At 39.9% G+C, this 21,944-nt stretch overlaps 1 protein-coding gene across 1 annotated transcript in view; it reads left to right on the forward strand.

Moving 5' to 3' along the window:
- The first annotated feature begins 6,114 nt into the window (after positions 1 to 6,114).
- The window catches only part of trpn1 (transient receptor potential cation channel, subfamily N, member 1), a 40,512-nt gene continuing 24,682 nt past the window's right edge, over positions 6,115 to 21,944 (forward strand). Inside the window, exons 1-4 of the mRNA XM_088601787.1 lie at positions 6,115 to 7,028; positions 7,629 to 7,730; positions 16,690 to 16,785; positions 21,669 to 21,782. Of these exons, the coding sequence (XP_088457913.1) occupies positions 6,879 to 7,028; positions 7,629 to 7,730; positions 16,690 to 16,785; positions 21,669 to 21,782 (462 nt within the window). The 5' untranslated portion in view covers positions 6,115 to 6,878. The remainder of the gene's footprint in view (positions 7,029 to 7,628; positions 7,731 to 16,689; positions 16,786 to 21,668; positions 21,783 to 21,944) is intronic.

The following is a 21,944-nucleotide window of genomic DNA, read 5'->3' on the forward strand; positions in this document are numbered from 1 at the left end:
GTTGCCATCGTAACACAAACCTAGCTAGTTATACATTCAAATGGGCGGTACCTGCGTCAAAGCGGCGCGCATGTACAGTATATACCAAATATAAATAGCTACACATTTATATTTAATAAAATATGCATCATTATTCATTGCTAAGATGTTGATTGTACCCATGTCACTCCTGTTTTTAAATCATGTTCAACAACTGAATAGCCCGAAACTACTTCGAATAGGTAGTGAAGGTGTAAAGTTCAGAATATAAGATTGTGTTTCTTAACCTTGAAACCTTCGTTTTGCATTTTTAACCATCTGACCTCTGCTGTGTTATAGCGTAGGACAGTACTGATTTTGTTTAAAAGATGGAGACTCACACAAGGGAGGGGTGCTTACCAAGGGCTTATTTTTCAACTGTGTCGTGCAAAATATCCAAACTGCACATCTTAAGCAGTAAAAAAACTCAAGTTTGTTCTTTCTGTTGTGCATTCTCCAGAAAACTGTGTAAATCCCAAAGATTCATTTTCTTTAATACGTTTAAAAAACACTTAAATAATTATTTTCATTTCATTTATGATTAAGGCAACACAAAATTTCCTATGTAGTATTCCAATGTAATTTTCCTATCTAGATATTTTCCTGTGTAGTCTTGCTAGAATGAATACGGGTGAGCACTGTAATACAATAATGTTCTCTTTAAGTGCAGTTTTAAGGGAAAAGAAAAGTGGTGCAGCGGTAAGGAATAAATCGACAATCTGCAGCTCTCAGGAAAATACCTTCTGCACACTGCAACCTACTTTTAGAAATGCTTTAAAAAGCAATACAAACGTGTCATTTTTCATGATGTATCCATTTATAGTTTTCATTTTCAGAAAAGCTTTTTAATGAAAAAATTACACCGACTTGCATTGATTTGGTCATGTGCTGTATACAGTACTATTCTTGCTTAGGCAGAAAAAAACGCCTGCCTGTTATCACAAATGTCAGCAATGGAACTGGAACTGCTGACTGGATATGATTCCTGGAGTCCTGGTTAGGAAGAGCTGACACGGGAAAATCTTTTCCTTGTCATCAGCTGTGACGGGAAAATTGAGGCAAAAAACTCAGAGGGGTGATTTGTCAGTTAACTTAAGTTAAGTTCCTGCCTTCAAATTTTCTGCAAGCCATTGGCACATAAATAAAATTACTGTATTGGCCTGCAAGAATAACACAGACATTTCCAAATCAGGCAGTAAAAGCGTGTAATCATAATGACGCACTGAAGAAAGCTTAACAAATTAAGCAGTTGAAGAAACTGGAAGTTAAAAAAAGATATTAGTACAGTTTTGTGTTTAGTTCCTCCCTACAGAACAGCTCCTAAGGCCTGGTTAATTGTAGCATCATCAAGATTTTGCCTTAGTAATGCAATCCTTTTCTACAGGGTGGTCGGCATTTTAGTAGGGCTTGACAGGATTAATTGTTATACTGTATTGTGTCCAGTCCTGCTGCAACCAATTTCTTTTAGGAGATTTTCTTTAATCACTATGTAGTGAATGGAGACAAAATGTACAGTACACTGTATATAGGATTCTGAAGTCTTAAAGAGAAGTACTACTATAGCATTCTGCTGCCATCAGTGGGAACCACAGTCCTAGACAATGAAAGAAAGTATGATTTTATTCTTTTTCTCTTTAGTCAGTACTTATAGATGAAATCTTCCCAAACAGAGAAAGACAGGGGAGAATTGAATTCTACCTGTACACTCTCATTCCCTTGATGACCTTTGAAGTAGTCCTTTGGTAGGTTTTGTAATATCTCAGAATTATGAAATTTCGTGTTTTTATATACTATAATTTTATAATAACTTTTGTACAAATATTTCATATAGAAAGAAGTCAGGACGAAACCTGATTACCGCACATTGCCAAACAGTAATTTATATTGATTACTGCCATGTTGTGGGTGCAGTGCAAAAGCTCTTCATATCCAAGCTTATTAGCTGAGGTGCAGAGCAGCACAGAACACTTACTGTTATGTCTTGTGGCAATCTTGAGATTGTAGATCCATCAAAGAAAATCTTATGAACATCAGCAGATATAATTTTTGTTAGCAAACCCTATCCCTCATACAGAATGACACTTCTATTTAAAGATGGTGTGTACTGTAAGCTCAGAATTATATTGTCCCTGCTTATGGTTCCTTTAGAGAAAAGCTTGGCCCCTTTGGGAGATGTACTGTATTACCTTGATCATTTCCAATTCTAATTTCCAATCAAGTCCTCCTCTTGTTGAATTAATAAAATGTGATATGCAGAGATCAGGCCTCAACATATACAGTATAATCAATGACCACAATACAGACTATTTTCTGAGAATGTACTGATCGTTTTCTGTACAAAGGTGTATAATACAGTGTTTCAAGTATCAATAATTTTTTCAGCTGTCAGCCTTTTGTCGTTAACATTTTCTCTACATGTATTAGAACATGTTTTTGAGTCAGAAATATTCCTTCATCCCTGTGGTCCCCAGGCAATGTCTCTATCTATACTGCTGTTATACTGCTGTCTGTCTATACTCAGGTTTAATCTGAAGGTAGACAGACCAAGAATTGATCACGTTATTGATCCTGTCGGATTTGAACATGCCTGGTGTCTCATTCCACATGGGAAAAATTTTACATGGGAGCAAAATATATATGATTCATTCTTATAGTTGTGGCTATAACTATAAGAATAAATTGTATATGATCTAATTGTCATCTTCAATTATGGTTAGAATTTTACTGTTTTTCACAATATAATATTGTTTAAAAAATATGTACTTGAACATGAACTTTATTGCCATATGTAACTGGTACATGTACTGGTACAATGGAATTTAGGCAAAATGTTTACCAATCCCTGTGAAGATATAGAAAATTGGAAGAATTAATGCTTACAAGAATCTCAACAAGATGATGAAAGGCTTATCAGTTCAAGCAATAATGTTCTATCAATAATATTTCTTTATGATAGTCCAAAACTGCCAGATTTTCACTTTGAATGAAAAATCCTGAGTACACTCAAGAATCACTTTCCAAAATCCTGATCCTCACCTAAAAGACTCAGCATAGTTTGGCACCTTAATACCTGTCTGGCTTACTATCATTCTACTCCCCACTTTTCAGTCTTTGTTTGTCTAATTCTGGTCTCCTGTCTGTCCCCCAAGCCTGTCTACACTCTATGGGTGACAGGGCCTTCTCCTGTTATGCCCCAAAGCTCTGGAATTCTCTCCTTAAAGATATAAGAGAGTCACCTTCCCTGAGCTCCTTCTAGACTGAAAACCTTCTGTTATTTTATTTAACTGGTTCTGTGTGCACCTCAGCTTCTAACTGTATGCTATACCCTGCTGTACTATTTATTCTCAACGTTTATCTTTGTTGGAGTTCTGTAAAGAGCTTTGAGAATCCACTTTTAAAGGTACTGTATAAAAAATAAAAAGTATATTATTTATTATTAGAATGATCTTAGATTCTGCTGTTCCGTTCATTAAGACTGAAAAAGATAACTTTTCTATTTGTCCAGGAGGTGTCGCTATGAGGCAGCCAACGATTTAAATCCCAAGACCATTCAAAAATTCGTTTAATGAAATTAGAAGAAGCTAAGATTTGCAGTGGTTCTCTCAAAAGTCGCATTATTACACTTTTGAACATGTTGCTCATCTATATGTGCAGAGTCCCAAGGGGTATGAGGTCTTGGCTGTATCTAATCTTCTAGTTACTGCCACTGCTTACATATTTATTTATTATTTCACAGAATTTTAGACAGACAATATTGGCATAGTACTCACTGCGGGCAACACACTGGCAAAGTGGTTAGCACTGCTGCTTCATAGTGTTGGTGTCCTGTGTTCAATGTCGGACCTGGGCTGCTGTCTGTGTGGAGTTTGTATGTTCTCCCCATGTTCGCCTGGGTTTCCTCTGGGTGCTCCACAGACATACTGGTAGGCTCATTGGCTTCTGGGTAAACTGACCCTGGCTGTAAGTGTGTGTGTGTGTGTCTGTCTGTGCGTGCCATGTAATGACTGGCATCCTATCCTGGGTGTGTCCTGTCTTGTGCCTGTTACTTGCTGGGATAGTCTCCTCTGACCCTGATTGGATGAAGTGGTTAGAAAAGAATGGATGCTTATTTTTCATGTTCAGAATACTGACTATTATTCGATCTAACCAGTGTGGCCACACCGTCAAGCCCTAGACTCTCAGATTGCTGTTAATTTCACATATGACGTCTTTTGTTGGCGGGTCTTTATTGTGTGGGGATAGGTGGAGACTGAAATCCTTTTAGGCTGCCTTCGTTTATAGGAATTGTGTTTATAAAAAGACGTATAACTGAACTTAATGTACTAAGGCAAAACCTGTCAGCCCAGACTGTGGCATTTTTTAATATAAAACATCTGTTTAATTATCCCTTTTTCCTTCCTTAAGTTTTTTTTTTCTGATTTTGAATTCCCTTTTATGGTGTTGTTTAGTTCTGTAATTGTTCAACGTTTGTTATGGTATAAAAAGTTAAATAATTGGTTTAGAAATGCATACTGTGCCCTCCTAACGTATCAGGAAAGCATTGTTAAAACTCTCATTTTTGCTTTACAGTCAGGCAGTTTATATCTGTGATCATTATATTATCATGAACAATATGTACTTTATAATATGCAATTTACTTTGAAGCAATTTCACAGATGTATTTGACCATAGAACAAAAACATACTTTGTGTTCACCCCAGTGATTTTAAGTGACCATAAGTATCAGAACACATTTCCTTTAGGTACATTTCAGTATATAAAAGCCAGTATTTGGTTGCAAATCCTCTGAGCCCATAACTGCATGAAGTAATCATTGTGTAATCATTTCAGATGCATTTCTGCAGCCACTTTGAGTTCTTGCCTATTACTTGGTGGACTTTTTTCAGCAATTAGAATACATGCTCAGTTGGGTTTAAGCCTAGAGAAAGACTTTACTAGTCCATGATTTTCCACTTCTTTCAGCTAATGAGCCCACTGATTGTATTCACCATACAGTTTGGATTATTGTCATGCTACAGTGTGAAGCATTGTCCAAAAGATGTGAAAGAACTTTGTTCTGCATAGACACAAGGGTTCAGAAAAACGTACTTGATGGTGTCTTCATCGGTTACACCATTAATAAAGATGCAGAAGCCATGCAGGTCCAGATCACGACATCGATCATGACCAACACTCTTCTGGCTCAGCTTTGTAGTTCCACTCAGTTTCTAATCTGTTGTTGTGGTTTTCTGTGTTACTGAGAGTTTTACATGTGGTAGCATAACCTCTTTAAGTCTGCTGTCTCTTTTTTCTGCAAACTGTGGATTTTGTTGTTTTAACTCCCACACTCTGGTGGCTGTCGTGATTTCACTGATAGTTGTTTTAGAGTTTTCCTTGACAGCTCTCATAGTTTTTCTATCGACAGCGTTTCTTGGCTGACCAAATTTTTGTTTTGTAATTGGTCTTTGTTTGGTAAGTACTGTATGCCGGAGGCTTCTTTCTTCTTCACTATACTCCAAGTCATTTCTGTCTTGGTATATGCCCATTATATGTGCATCTCTGTGCATCTGGGGTTCAATTTGACTTTTTCTTTTATTTCCACTTCACAATTGCCTGCTTTTCTGAAACAGAGCGTCCTCTTTGACTTTCAGCTGTGGGCTTCACACATTGAACTCAAAGCAAGACAGAATGTTTTATGAGTGCCTAATTACCCAAATATCTGACCAACAAGAGACAGCTGTCAGCCAATTCTCGCAATCCATCCGCTCCTTCCAAATAAAGAGGTTCAGCGCTGTTTAAATGAGTCAAGTGGGTTGAAATGGATTGACATAATTATTGTTGTTTTTATTATTACTGTTTGGCAATACTTCGTGAGAAATGATCATTATTTAGAGTTCATAATGAAACCTCCCGTCTAGACTTCAGTGTCCTCAAACTTTTGAAGTGTACAGTATAATTAAATATTTGGTCACATTTTGGTCATGTACTAAGCAATTTGACTTCTTTAGTCTCCTTTTTATGGATGAAAGTGGTGAATAAGAAAGTACATACCCTGCGCTACAAACGTATACGTAATATTGTAAAATGTTAATGTGCAAAGAGTGTGTGCAAAATGTTATCTCGCGTCAGTCTACTCAACTTGTTGCAGAAGTACAGGAGCTTCCTTCTCCAGAACAAAGCAATTGAAAAGAACTGGCAAAACTTGCAAGTTTCGTCTTTTGCACCTATTTTGCTCATTCGGAAAAGATCGCTCTACAGTTACTTTTAAATGTTTGATCTGTGCTAAAGACAATATATGACATATTCACTAGACAGGACTGAAATAATCGTAGGAACTGGGCTACTCCACGCGAATGGCTTGGCACGTACAGTATCAGCTTTAATACGTCATTCCATCTAAACTTTCAAACGCAGATGTCATGCTTTAATGATAATGTTGAGAATTCAGGAGTTATTTCTGATGAAATTCAGATGTTAATCAACGGTGAGGAGAAAGGGCCTTTCCAATTTAACTACTGGAAAGCAAGCCTTTTTGGCTAAACTGCAGTCGATTCCAAGGTAACGGGAACACAAAGGCGGAGTTAGAAAAGTTTAACTAGCGTCAGGATAGAGGAGTCCCGATCGCCAGCGCCTGGATAAATAGAGAAATGAACGGAGCGCCTCTACCACTTACCTCCTACTAAGACAGAAGTGTCATTAATCAACAGGGGAAAAAAACATCAACAGTAGGGATGCGCCCTCTCGGAAACCTACACCCCACCAAATAGCATAACGTCTTGTAACGAGAAAAAATCCTTGAACATCTCTCTTCTTTACATGTGAGATGTTATTAAAATGGACAAGGCTGGAAGTTAATTTCTTTTGGTGCGAGGCTTTTAAAAATGTCAGAAACCTGCTCTGTCAGCTCGGGGTCCGTTGTAAATAGCGGTCAGCGGATCCTCCTGTTGGCTCTGAAAGGAGAATGGATCACACTGGAACAGACCCTCAAGGGATTTGACAAGGGAGATCCAGAAATCTCTCAAACTGATGAAGTGAGTACGAGGCAAAAAAACAAACTTCACCTATGAGATCTCACGCCTTTAATTTTATTTCATTTTTTTTTATTGTAAATAGTAAACATTTATGTTACTAGTTATTTTGTGTAAACATCTTCGCTTATTCGTTAAGTAAGTGACGGGAAACAGCAATATCCAATGGGAAATATAGTCTTGCAATTACTATTATCTGTATAATTAATTTCATGCTTAAACAATTTCTCGTATGTAGTTATTTTAAACAAAGTCTGAGAAGGAATTCTAATTTCCAGAATTTTTTCATATTAAATTGAAACAGATTCCTCTACAATAATTTAACAAATGTAAGTTACTTAGAGCAACAGAACGTCTGCTGCTTGCTTCTCATTAGTGGTTATTTCCTCCGAGCCAGACAGTGCAATTGGAAAGCTTATGTCACTTGGGCTGCTCCTGATTATTTGCTAAAGCAGTAGGTTTTTCTTCCAAAATCACACCGCTTTTTCTACGTATTTCAGGACAAATTACCTTTTGAAAAAATTAACATAGGCTCCGTCACAGACCATTACAAATGCAGAGACAATGGTGGACTTAAAGTGAAAATTTATTTTGGACTTGCAGGAGTTTGGCTTTAGCCCATTGATGATTGCCATCAAGGAGAATCGTCTCTCTATAGTGGACAGACTTCTGGAACTTGGTGTCAACCTCAGCGATCGAACAAAGGTAAGAGCGACACTAAACGCACATTGTGAATAAATGTAATATCCAAAGTAACAATATTCCTGCATGGGTAAGGCTTTGGGCAGCTCGGTGATGCAGTGGTTAGCATTGTTGCCTCACAGCGCTGGGGCCCAGGGTTCAATTCCTGAGGTGCGATTGGCATAGAGTTTGTTTGTTCTCCATGTGTTCAAGTGGGTTTCCTCCCACAGGCCGAAAAACATACCAGCAGTTGAATTGGCTTCTGGGAAGACAGGCCCTGTTGTGAATGTGTGCGTGTTTGTGTCTGTACTGTATGTGCCCTTTGAGGAACTGGCTTCCCGTCCAGGGTGTGTCCTGCCTTGTGCCTCTCGCTTGCCCGAGATAGAACTAATATTCCCATTTCCGGAACTCTCCAAAGATAGGATCCACAAATCTGCTCCTCGTTCCAGAGAAAGATGTTCTTTAACAAAAAATACACGAAAAGATAAATTCCTAGAAGGACCCAGAAAGACAATGGTGGCTCTGCAGCGAGCTAATCTGTCTTCATTTTACTTGGCTGGAACGTGACAGGAATGCGAGGCTGACATTTCTGGAAGGAAGGTGGGGGATAGGGGCTGGGTGTTCCTCAAGGAAAAGGTCAGTAGCAGAAAAAAGAGGGAGAGACAGTCATAAAACAGCCTGGTTTTAATACTGACCTTTAAATAGAAATACTGCTATTGAGACCTCTGACTAGTAATATGCTTTTCCCTGGTGGCTATTGTGTGTGCTTGTGCCTGTGAGAAGACAGGAGAGCTGTGGTCTTCAATTCAGGGGGTTTGAAAAGGTGAGGAGTTCACTTTACAATAAACAGGAAGCAAAAGTGCTGCCGACAAAACCAAGCTTAGGGTAAAAAACATAGCTCTGACAACATAAAGATCCTTCTTTGTATTTCTTGGATTTATGTCTGGGCTCAATGGAGACAAATGCAGAGACTTCGAGACAACAGGTTCACACACAGTGAAGGAATGCATAATGGAAAGTCAAATTTTGCTCTAAGTAGCACGTAATCTGTCTTTGTCGTTGTTGCATGATGTACAGTACATTAAACATGCTGTCCCAGTATTACAGCTCGCACATTTATATTACTAGATACCAGGCTTACACATTTAGACTATTTTCTGTATTGTATCTATTGTTTGTTAGTAGATTCTTTCAAAGCTGTAACATCTGTAAGTGTAGTCAGCATAGCAGTAAACCTAATAAGGAACATTCAACAGATCCAGCGATTGTAACAAGTTGCGTCACTCATATGGATTCCATCAAAAGCCTTTAATTCTTTTTTTATTTTGTCCTTCCCAAGTTATAAAAACATCCAATAGCAGCCATTTTTCTTGTACAGAAACCGCAAATGTACTGAATCTGACTCAGTCCTGAAGAACAGCGTGTGTAAACTACAGGAAAGGTGAATAAAACAAGGCTGAAAAGGGCTCCTTTTTGTTCTGAAGTGTGCCTTCATTTTAAAGACCAGGTATTGAGTGCCTTGCTCATCATAGTCACACCAGCAATTTAGGCACAGTGACGCAGAGGAGAGGCAACAGAACACCTGACTTGGTGGTGATGCTCCTACAGCAATAGTCACTGTTTCAGTGAGTGCTTGTAAATGACAGGAACTGAATGTAAATGATCGGACCACCCCAGTAAGTAGTGAAATAAGTAAGGTGCGCTTCCTTTAGTTACAAAAACAAGTAGAGAACAGCACAGCAGGGTTCTTTATTAGATAAATTCTTTAAAGATATTATGGCTTGAGTGCTTCTTATGGTAAGCGACGTCCTGATTCACAAATATGATTCAGAAAATCGCACCCAGTGACTGCATCCTTCTCACTACTATACCACATCGCTTCCAGAGTCTGCTGTGTTTATAGCAGTGCACTCTTTAAACTTGCACAAAAATACAAAAAAATGAGCTGCCTGGTTTTAAGGTTTCGCTTGAGAGCCCTTAACTAATGATGTCTGAACTAGGCACTGCAGCAGTTACGTTATTGGGCAGGGAAAATGCATGCGTGTGGCTTCTAAGTGAATCCTAGAGTGCAGAGACTGAAGGTAGGGAATGTAACTATCCAAGCATAACAAAATTGGCCAAGCCACTGGCTGAGTATGTACTGTAGCTGGTTACAGTATCCTTGGTTTGCTCCACAGCACTGACCTCTGAGGCTTGCCAGACACCTGGGAGTTTGCAGTGTGTTGTCATTAGCTGAGGCATCTGTCCTCCCACTGCTGTTTTAGGTCAGTGAGAAAGAGACGTGACCATTCACGTTTGGAAGGGTGAAGTGAATAAGAGATACAGTACAACACATGAATGAGGGTATTAAGATGACTCCAGTTTAGAAGCTCTGAATTTTAAAAAGGGGGATTCGTGCTCGTTTTAAAGAGGCACATTACAAGATTTGGATTTGTACACCTGTTTAGTGATGAATCCCCCTGCATATTATTTCTGAATGGCTCCTAAAAACTGGATATATGTGCGGGCATCGTGACTTTCAGACTAAAGTTGTTATGGCTCAGGGGTGTTGACTGGGTAGAATCTGCCAGACAGAGTAACTTCTAAGAGGATTGCTGTTGCATGTGTGAAGAATCTTTCTAGTCTTTAATCTTAGTCTGATCTTTTTTAACCTTGGTTTGCACGAGATTCAATTTGAATGGTGATGATTTAAAGGAAAAGCGGGTATTTGCTTGGTTGAATCAAGACAATGCCACCCAAGTTACAATCACAGGGTTGTTTCACAATGAATGTGTAAGGCACAACAAGGCCCGTAAAACAACATACTATGAGAAATTCACAGACACTTTTGTTCCTCGTTAAAGTTTTAAGAGATCTTCAATTTTTTTAGAAAAAACATAAATCACTCCACAGACAAGCCTGCTAATGAAGATATTGGAAGGCCTTGATGACTTCATGTACAGAATCTCCTGGTAATAGTTTATCTGACAGGTGCAATTGATCTCTCAGATCATCACATTCAATAAATCAGATTCAATCGGATAATATACTGTCACCTCCAAAGTCACCCTTGATAAAAAAGGGTGAAAAAAAGGCTGTATAAAATAAACAACATGGGTTATATGCTATATTGTAATTTTTCAACATGTGGAATATATTTTACTTCATTAATTCATTAATTACTTCCATTTAGTGGAATCAATCAAAATTACACATTTATTGCTTTTCACATTTATTTCCAAAACGTAAGTGCCACAATTTTAGCATTAGATCAGTTTTTCTGAATTAATACAAGATCTTCTTTTTAAAGACGTGGACTCTCAAGGTAGAGAGGTGTCTCAATCACAGAAAAAAAGGATCAAATGAATTATGGGATTCACAGCAATGAAGGATGAGAACAGCAAGGACAAGACACTACACCCTTCATCCATATTACTCATCCTTTATATTCTATCCCCATATTTTGTGTCCATATGTGCACAATATTTTAGACTAAAACTTCTGCATTGCCTTTTAATGGACAGATATGTATTCCTTTAACAACGTATACAGCATCATTTCACAGGAGCCTTGTAAAATTATACTTTCAGATCTTTGCTCAGGATTTCATCTACTTTGGATTCTGATAAAATACTGCATCTCCTGAAGCCACATAAGAACAAAGTTTATACGTGTTATATTTTCAACAGGAAGGTTACTGCGCTTTTCTCTGCTTCCTAATGGGACTGGACTTGAATAACTTATGGGTGGTAAGGCATTACATACACTGCTTTCTTGCAAAGCACTTAGCTATTCATTAGTACAAGACAACAATGTAAATGCTGTTAATAAGGAAGGGATTAAGACTGACACACTGTATTCAGTTTTAACAAAGTTCCTGAAGGTGATGTTTGATTTACCTCCCAGGAAGGATGCCTGGTCTGTCACGGAAATGTAGCTACTCTTGTTGCATGTTCCTGAACAGCAGAGCCTAGGACAGAAGAAATACTGACACTGATGGAAAAATCTAAATATTTGCAAAATAAGCATTGCTATTTATAGCACAATATCCCGTATAAATATTACCAATCATGTTGCTCATCTCGTACGATGGAGATTTGTTTTTTTTATGAAGCTGGGGACTTCATTTATCTTTTCCCCCCATCTCTGTTAAAGTGAAGCAACCAACACACCCACCCAAAAAAACAGTAACTGGATAATGAACATTCATCTCAATCTCTTCCGTGCATTAGTACCTTAAATAGCTCCTTGTGCAAAACGTAATAAATACAAATAAACGTAAAAAAACTACCTTCATGGGCATCACAAATGCTACACCTACAAACTGCTGTATCTAAGGTGCAGTTGTAAAACTGTGAATTCTTCATATGTGGAATTATTTCCAGGAGAGGTTTAATAGCCTCCAGGTTATGAATTCTTGCTAGAAGGACAATAGAAGAACAAAGCAGTGTTTAACCTTCAACATGTCATAGAAGTTAACAAGTTTTCAGTAGTCCCCAGTAATAACAATAATCCATTTGAAGTAACGAAAGATGTGAATTTTTTCCTGTTTATGAACAATTTTGATGGTCTATTTAATATAAAGCAGCTTTTTTGTTTTTAGAATGTTTTATGGTGAGGATGGTATTTGTTATGAAAAATAGGATGTCATATCTAGTTTTTTGTTTGTTTTCCCTACTAAAACGCAAGATGAAAATCAGTTTAATCATGCTGTTGCTCTTTAGTGACTAGCTAGTGCTGTGTGGGCATGGAGACTCTGTGCTTCACCCTGGACTGGGAATCTGTGCCCAGCCTGTGCTGCCCCCTGATATGGATGAGTCAAGGGGTGAATCGGGGACCCAGGAGACACGTTTGAACATCCCCTGTCTGGCCACGGAAAAGCACAGATTTTGGTGAAAAGAAAGGGCTGATAGGCTTAGTGTTGGCTTAATTGTCTTTCGAGAATGCAGGAGTATAATTGTACAGGCATGGATATTCTTTGCTAAAAGTAGGTCTTTTGCAGCCTGGATGTACAGTAACATACATCTCATTATTACCCCAGAACCCTGAAGTCCTGGTTTGTTTAAAGAGCATTATGCATGCAATTAGGCATAATATCTTGTGTCATATACACCGAGTGGCCAGTGTATTAGGTACACTTGCCCCTTCACATGTAATTGACTGACAGCATCATATGTACAGACAATGGTATTTAACGCAAGTAATCAGGCACCTACAGGCACCTACAGGCACCTACAGATCATGTGTGTGTACATTTCAGAAGAGAATGGGCAAGACAAAAGATGCTTTGAACATGCTGACGAGAGTGTATCAGGAATAGCAACCCTGCTGGGGTTTTCATGCACAAAAGTGTTGTAGGTGTTCTGAGAATGGACCACTACCAAATAACATCCAGTCAATGGTGGTCCTGATGTTGTAAACATAGATGAATTGGTACAGTTAGTAACAGCTGAGAGCAACAGTGGTGCTGAAACATACTATCAGGCATATCAGAAAGCACACTTTGTCGTACCTTGTCACGGATGGAGACTGACAGCTGATGACACAACTGAGTTCCACTCCTACCAGCAAAAAACAAGAAGGAGTGGTTGCAGTGGGCTAAGGAACATAAAGACAGGACACTGGAGGATTAGAAAAACATCGTCTGGTCTGAAGATTCCTGGTTCCTGCTGTTTCATGCTGATGGGTGGACAAGGATATGGTGACAACCGCATGAGTTTATAAATCCTTCCTGCTGGGTGTCAGCAGTCAACAATGCAGGCTGGTGGTGGTGGTGTGATGGTGTTGAGGTGTGTTTTCATGGTTTTCAAGTAGAACATTGTGTGAATCCCAGAGGATATCTGAACTTTGCCAGTCAGGTGCATACCTTCATGGCAGCAGCATACCGGACTATGAATGGGCTTTTTCAGCAGGATGATGCTCCGTGCCACAAGGCTAAGATTGTCCAGGAATGGTTCCACGACATGACAGCGAATTCAGTTTAATTCAGTGGCCTCTCAATTCACCAAATCACAATTGAACATCTGTGGTATGAAACAAGCTATCCAGAGTAAAGATCCACCACCAGCTCATTCACAACAACTATGGGACAAGGGCCCAATATGCCTGAGCCATACTTTCGACACCTCGTTGAGTTCATGCTCAGATGGATGCACGCTGTTTCGAGGGCAAACAGGGGACCCACTCGCTATTAGGGTAGATGTACCTAGTAAATTGGCCTTTCAGTGTATTTGTATCTTTAAACTTATTATTCCTTAACCTACATAGATTATTGTGAATTATTTTGATGATTATCATCAGTGCACATTACTTTGAGACCTGCACTCTACGTATGGTAGCTGTGGCGCAAAGTGAACATGATTCTTGAATCTATTAACATAATATTTGTCATCCTAAAATAGATGTGATCACTGATTGCTTTGTGTCATGCACCCCCTAGCTGTTATACTGGATTTTAATCGAATGAGCACCTGTAGGAAGATCACTTGTACATTCACACAGTACGTCAACTTCAAACTCTACCAGATAATATTGCTGATTGGTAGTCACTGAATAAAGGAACATTCCTGTGGTCTATGTGAAGCATTTCTACGATTCTGCAGTAAGTAATGCTGATTCATGGTAACAGTGGGCAGATTGATCACATATTATTGATGTTGCTTCCAGACTTCAATATATCATATGGTCCATATCACACATAACTTTAACATTTTTGTGTTGTTATACTGTATGTACATGCTTATCTAGAGATAGTAAAATGATATCACAGACAAAACTTAACATTATCCCCTCTAAAGTTGAATCTGTTTAGAATTTTGAATTAGAATGTGTTTTTTTTTCAATAAATACAACTGTGCAATGTAAAATACAGCAGATCAGTGTCTCACCGGGAGCATAAATAATGTTACTCACATTTTAAATGATGAGCAGATAGGTTTGTTGATTGTTTGAGTATAATTCTTCCTTAAGACAAGAAACTTCTGAGCTTGGGCCATGTGATTTCACAAAAATGACAGGTGTTCAGTGCTTAGAATTTGAATTACAGATAAGAAAATTGAGTTGAATATAGTAGGTACAGTATTGGTACAGTAGGTATCTTCATGGGTGGCATGGTGGCACTGTGGTTAGCATTCATGTAGGTTGTCTCTGGGTGCTCTGGTTTCCTCACGCGGTCCAAAAAACAAACTGGTACATGAATTGGCTCCTGGGAAAACTCTAGGTGTGAATGTGTGTGTGTGTGTTTGTGTTGGTGTGTCTGAACTGCGATGAATTGTTCCTGTACAAGGCTTATCGCCCCCTCTGCCTGTTGCTTGCTGGTACAGGCTCCGGCTCCACTGTGACCCTAAATTTGATTTAAGCAGTTAGAAAATGGATGGATGGTGGCATCTATATAAATACCCATTCAGGAGAATGACAAAAAATACGCTTCCACAATCAGTCAGCCTGTCCAGAGAAACCATGAAATCAGTCTTTGATTGACAGGTCTTGTTCTGGAAGGCGGAGGGTCACCACACCAGTGCAGTAGCTACAGCATAAGGAATTCCAGGGAGAAATCCCATGTGCATCGGAAATTAAGACAATGTGCATGCTTGGTGGTCTTTCAAGGGTAACGTTTTGACAGGTGAGAAATAAAATCACTCACTTCTACAGGCTCAAGAACGGCTAAGTGGTGGTTTGTATTATTCATCAATGAATACACTCCTGCCCTTGACAGATCTGGCAGAAGGCATTGTGTCTGGTGACAGCTTGGAAATTTATCCTGATTGTTACTTTGCACAAGATAAGAAATATGGCGGTAGATGTGTGATGATATAAAGAGGATGATATAGACAAAATATTTCCTTAGGCACCCTACTGCTCAGCCATATATGTACCCCCCTCCCTCCTTTGGGGTAACAGTTTTATGACTCCAAGCCAAGCACCTGTTGTGTCTGTTTTCCGGCAGGCCAATGTGAGATGATAGTGTGAGGATTACAATGGCACAACTTCACAAAAACAGTGTTGAGGTCTTGCCATGCTCACGGGTACGTCTAGCTCAGAGACAGATTCAAAGACAGAGACCCACTTCTTGGATCAGTGCTGTCCAGGTTCAAAAGCCATGATTTCGCCTTCTGCACCAGGGGCAGTACCTCAACCTGTTGCACCAGATTTTTGTTTTCAATAAAACAGGTGGTTCCAACTCGCCAATGTCCTCAAAAGGAAACAACAACTAGAGGATCTAGTATGTACATTTGACCGATTATATGCTTATTTTACAGCTTATATTAATTCCAACGGTGGCCACACACAGTACTAGCCTGTGCGTGTCACTTTTGAACAATCATGTTGATTAACCTTCTTGGTAGGTAATGTTAATCAGTCTGACATTTCTTGTGCCGTGTCTGTTCAATGTAATATCAGTGTACTTTCTACAACAAAATAATTTTTAGAAACTTGCAAGAAGTACTTCTGTTAATTTATTGCAGTTATAAGTAATGCATTTCTTTGCTGCTCACTATGTAGTATGGTTGTACAGTATAAGTACACGTTTACCATGTGATACACTTCTTTTACGCAAACTTTACAATTCCTGTAGACTTTGATAAAGCCAGCAGAAATAATAGAAAAATAGATGGCGGTGTCATTGTGGGGGCAGCAAGTGACTATTGCGATTACAGAAATTGTAAATCACTAGCATTGATCTCTGTAAATTGGAGACGTAGATTTATAGAAGATGTTGACAAACCTTAATTGTAGTGGGAACACAATGCTACTTGGACAATAAATCTATTATTATAGTAAAAGTCCAGACAATTATTATATTTACTGATGGAATACCAGCCTTGCACAAAGACAGCTCTAATTTTAGGCTTTCTGCTGGGTTTTATTGATCTTGGCAGGGGCTCAAATCCATCACCAAGTGAGCTTCTAGTAGTAATTTTGTTGTCGGTTCCTCTCCTGCTTGCTCTCCATCTCTCTCTTCCCTTCTCATTAATGTGATCAAACATTGTGATTGTGTTCCCAGGATGGCAGGACAGCCTTGCATGTGGCAGCAGCTCATTCCAAAGATGAAATCGTTAAGCTGCTGGTGAAGAAAACTGATCCCAATGTGCCGGGAGGGGTAGGAGGTTTTTTTTTCTTAATAAACTTCATTCATTTCCCCCATTCGCTTTTTAACTTCTCCAGGGACAAGACAGGATCCCAAAAAAGATCTAGAGTCTAGTCAAATCAACCAAGTTTTTTATTCCATCACCTGCTTTTTCCTGGCCCTGACAACACAAAGCCTAGTTCATCACAGGTCACACAGATGCACACAGGGATATTCTTTATTTCCTGCATGTAGGTGAGGAGGAAACCAGCACACCCACAGAAACCCATGAACATGGGAAGAACATACACATTCTACATGGAAGACACCCCTTTCCTGCATCAGGAACCCAGGAGCTATGAAAGCTGTTGCACTAACTGCCCCATCAGGCAAACATACAGTATATTTCCCACAGTATGTCAGTATAACTAAGGGCGGTAGGGTTGTATTGTTTAATTTATGCATCATTTAAATATTTGGACTTTTCCACTAGAGAATAAAAGCAAGAGTATGTGGTGTTTTTGGAATTCTCTAGGGGGACAAACTCCGCGTGTAGCTAGCCAGAATGATGTGGAGCGTCTGCAGAACAGTCTGAAAGGTCTCCTCACAGTCTGTGGTGTGCGCTGGGCTTCTGCTCCTGTCTGCAGATGTACAGCACACCAAATCCAAGAGCTGGGGGGGAAGGAGCTCAACGGGTCTCCTCAGTTGAAATTGTGTTCCCTTCTGTTTTTCCACACCGACAGGACACTTTTGTTCTGGAGACCAAAATGTTCCCTTTGAAAAGACTAAACGTTTGGGTTTTTGTTCACATGTTTCTGCTGATTATATACCTAAATTATTTTCACACATATCCACTTGCTGAGATAAACTCTAGGCCCCCCATGACCTTGAAATAGATGAAGCTGTTAGAAAATGGATATCCCATATACAGTATATATGCATACCACATATACCGTATATGCATATCAGAACATTCACTTTTGTTTTTTTGCCACACGTATGTATGGCACCTGAGTAAGCATTGAGCAAGCATTACTACAGGAGCTTCTTTAGTCAGGAAACTGAACACAGCCCTGTTTACTAAGCTTTGAGCCAGTGAAATCGTCTTCCATGCTTTTGCATACAAGCCTCTTGTGATGGTCTTTATGACCCCATGAAATCATCTCTCATGAAATCTCTCTCATACGTACAGTTTACAGCACCTTGTTAAATCACCCAAAAGTTTGGGGATTGACTTAGAATACCATTTAGATTTTAGGTTTTACCTTTGAAGCACTGGCATAGGTTCAGATGCACTGAGGCAAGGAATTAATGCTCAGTGCTCTTTTATTGAAGGTTTTGTGCTTGTTTCTTAGCCCTATGGTTGGAAACTCGCACACAAGGAATATAAAACACATCCTCACTCATTCTCCTAGTACTAACTGTGGTCTTTATTTCCTCACTACCCAATTTTGTACCCCAGGGGGTGTCTGTAGCACTGCTTTAAGGAACCTTATATGACAGGGTGAACTATTTCTAAATAATACACACACTGTAGAACAGCAGTGAACAAAACAACAGGATCACATTTTTACAGGTAACCAGTGTTCAAATAATACCTATATGCAAAGATATTTGTATTATAATTTATTATCTTTTATTATCCAGTCCTAGATTTCCCCTGTGTGGTGTGTTGCCTTTATTGCGTGTGCATAGTGATTAAAAATTATTTAATTTGCAGTTTTACCATTTTGCTCAGAAAAGAATATTCTTAGGCTGCTATATTGTTTTAAGAGCACCTGCTTAGTTCAGTTGAAAGTTTCAGACTCCACCCTCCAAGGCCATAGCTGTGTCAATCTCTGTAGCCAGGAATCTGTCTGCTTCGTCTCTGAAACAGAAGCTTTGTTTGTACAGTGTTAAGGAAAGGAGCTGTACCCCCCAGGAGGTCTGCTTTCAAAGCCCTTCAGAAACACACTGTTGCCTACAGGATCCAAAAGAGAGTGAGAGCAACAGAAAATCCACTCATACAGTTCTTCCACGTAGGAGGAGCCTCACGGAGACTCACTGAAAGGGCCAGAGAAGAGGGCTCCCCAAGTCGTAGGGCCGACTGCATGAACTGGGGATAAACAGTGTATTCAGATGCGCTGCGTAGTGCCAGATCGTGGCCTAAGGCTCTGGCAAGTTTAAACCCCAGCTCTGTCCGGGAGACAAGGGCTTGACCGCTGCTTGGAGCGTTTAGCCTCTGAGTGACAACCGAGGAGGGGGGGAATGGCGGGAAGTTTGCCGCCACAGCGGTGAGGCCTGTAACTAAGGTTCAGTGAGGGGGGGAGGGAGAGTGCATAAGACCCCCCTCCCCCCTAATGCTGAGGCTGAGCCTTTACTGCTGGAGTGCTCTCCGCTGCTGTCTTATAATGAGCAGCCCTGGCATATACAGTACTGCATACAGCTCAAGGGCACACACGTATTGAGGCGGCTGGTGCAAGTGTAGTACCGCTTGCTCATTAAATATTGCACTTGGATATCAGGTGGTGAGCGTTTGTTTCAAGACATACCCAGGTATTTAGTGAGAATGCTGTGTCTATGTTGAAATGGGGGTATAAAGGGTTATAACAGTGTTTATTCACTACAGATTCGTTGCCAAGTATGAATGCATATGGTGGATAAAGTGGGGCAAGGGGAAAATGCTTTAATCACCCAATCTTCCCCCTGGCACAGCCTTCTTGCTTAATACCTTAGTATTTTCTGGGTTTTTGTTTTATTTTAAGGCCCATGTGAAACATTTAATAAACAAACCATATTACCAACCACCTAGAGAAGTATCCCTTGTTAGATACAGGATATGTGCACTGCTATGCAAAACTCTTAGACAGTTTTCATTGATCTACTCCTTCCACTCAGTGTTTTCCACATTTATGAAGAAACAATTCTGTGGTGATCCGCTACTGAAATTGTATCCGTTGTTTTAAGATAAAATGAATCCTGAGAGATTAGCGTTTTATCGCACTTTTTATGGTTGCGTGAAGAACAGATTGTTAATGGGGATGACCACCTGACAAGGAGTCAGTTAGTTTTGTCGGTAAATGTGATGGAGTAGCTCCTGCAATGCTTTGTAACAGCTGCTGATGTATAATTTACCCTGAATTGTGGCAGACGTGCCTGTGGCAACTCAGTCCACCATACTGCACAGCCAGTCCAACACTGCTAACCTGTCACCTTACCGTTTCACGTTTTTAGCAGTCGTCCGCCACTCATATATTTTTTCAGACCCCGTTCCAAGAACCTAGCTCTTACCCATTTGTCCTCTATGGGGGAAGACTGTGCAGACTTCCCTCTGCCTTCAAGTCTTCCCTGTTACAAATATCTGGGCCCTGTGTTCGACAGTAAACTTCACCAAGAACACAGGTGTCATCGGGAAGAAATCCCAGCTGTGCTTGTATTTTTAACTCTTTCTTTTATCTGTCGGTTCACTTTACTCAGTCAAAGAAACAAAACATGCCTTCAAAATGTTGTAAACCTCAGCTCCAGACTGCCTGGCACAGCTGTATTCCCAGCAGATCCTTAGGAAGGCCTATTCCATCACTGAAGACCCATCTCACTCCTTCATCAGTCTTTTAAACTTTTGTCTTCAGGAAGACGGTTTCACTATCCACAGTACAAGACAAACGTGACTGTAAAGAAGTCTTATCAACATGATGTCTGTTAGACAGAGCCCCCCAACAAATGTATATGTGCTAATACCTTCCTAAATACTACACACTGTTACTGTTTGCTGTTATATCTATGTATATGTTTTTCTTAGCAATGTTTTTCTTTGTTTTGTCTTTGCTTTTGTTGCACCGCTTGTTGCTGAAATTGCCCCCCTGGAGATGAATAAAGTATTTTGAATTGAATTGAGTTCCCAAGTCTCTTCTCACACACATGACTCTTGACTCACACTACTCTTCTTCCACACCATCATTCACTAGTCACACTCTCTTCCACGAATCGCCAGGCACTTTTATCTTGACTGACTCCCTCTCAACCTCTTCTCTGTCCAGTTCTTCACCATATCTCTCCTTCCTTCATGAATCACCAGGCTTTAGGGCATCCACATGCATTCTGATTTGCTCCGTGGCACCCAGCTTTTCGTTTACTCTTCACTAAGTCTTCACTCATACTCACTTCACTCCTTTCTCAAAGATATGCAATCACTCCTCACCAAGACTATTCACTACCGCTCTTCACGGCGGAGCCTATTGGCCGGGGTGCCTGTCCATAACAAACATATGAATCGCTAACAGAGCAAAGTCATCCAGACTCTACTCTGTCTCAGCTCTGGAGAGGAAGATACACAGCTTCCATGACACAACCCTTCAGTATAACCTCGACAATATCTTCTGGCCCAGTGGGAAAGTCGCCATCTTGGCTCAAAACCCAGGGCCAAGGGTTTAAGCTTGAGCCAAGATGGAAACCTGTTGATTGAGAAAAGCTGTAGAAGCTCTGACGTTCTCACCCTCTCCCGTTCCAAGCGCGAGCCTAAACACAGAGCCCCCTCCCCTCCGCCCAGCTGCTACAGATTCATTTTTAACATCTTTGCCTCATTCTGCAGCTTTTCCTACTTAAGAGGTATCCGTCTTGGCTCAAGCCCACACCATTGACCTTGAGTTTTGAGCCAAGGTGGTGATTTTCTCACAGTGCTGCCTTTTGTTACAACACAGGGCCCTTTCTTTTATGTATTTTCCTTGTACTGTATGTGCTCACTAATATTTTAATCTTTACAATGGTTCTGTTTCTCTGCATCACATTGAATAAATAACATACAGTACTGAAGTTGTCATTTTTGCCAATGAATTAAATGACGCGTGTAGTGGTTTTGCAAACATTTCTCAACATTAATGTTGATTTCTAAGCATTTCTGTAACCCAACTTTACCTTGTGTCCACTTTTGTTTTTTTCAGCCCAAGGACCAGTTGCCGCTGCACTATGCTGCCTCACGGCCCACAGGTGCCCAGAATGTTATTCAAACATTGCTCAGGTTTTCCAGCAAAGATGCTCGCATGGTGCAGGATAAGGTACAGAGTTCAAATATTCCTACTGGTTCCTCCTTATTTCCCTTAGTTATCTGTTTTAAATCATGTTATATTTACAGTGTATACACTCTGATGCAATTTGCCAACTGAGTCTTTTACTTACAGAGGTTTTAAAGTCACAGTGGGATGACTTTTGTACTACAA

This window comes from Lepisosteus platostomus, chromosome 12 (genome assembly GCF_059453375.1).
Source record: "Lepisosteus platostomus isolate fLepPlt1 chromosome 12, fLepPlt1.hap1, whole genome shotgun sequence".
Lineage (NCBI taxonomy): Eukaryota > Metazoa > Chordata > Actinopteri > Semionotiformes > Lepisosteidae > Lepisosteus > Lepisosteus platostomus.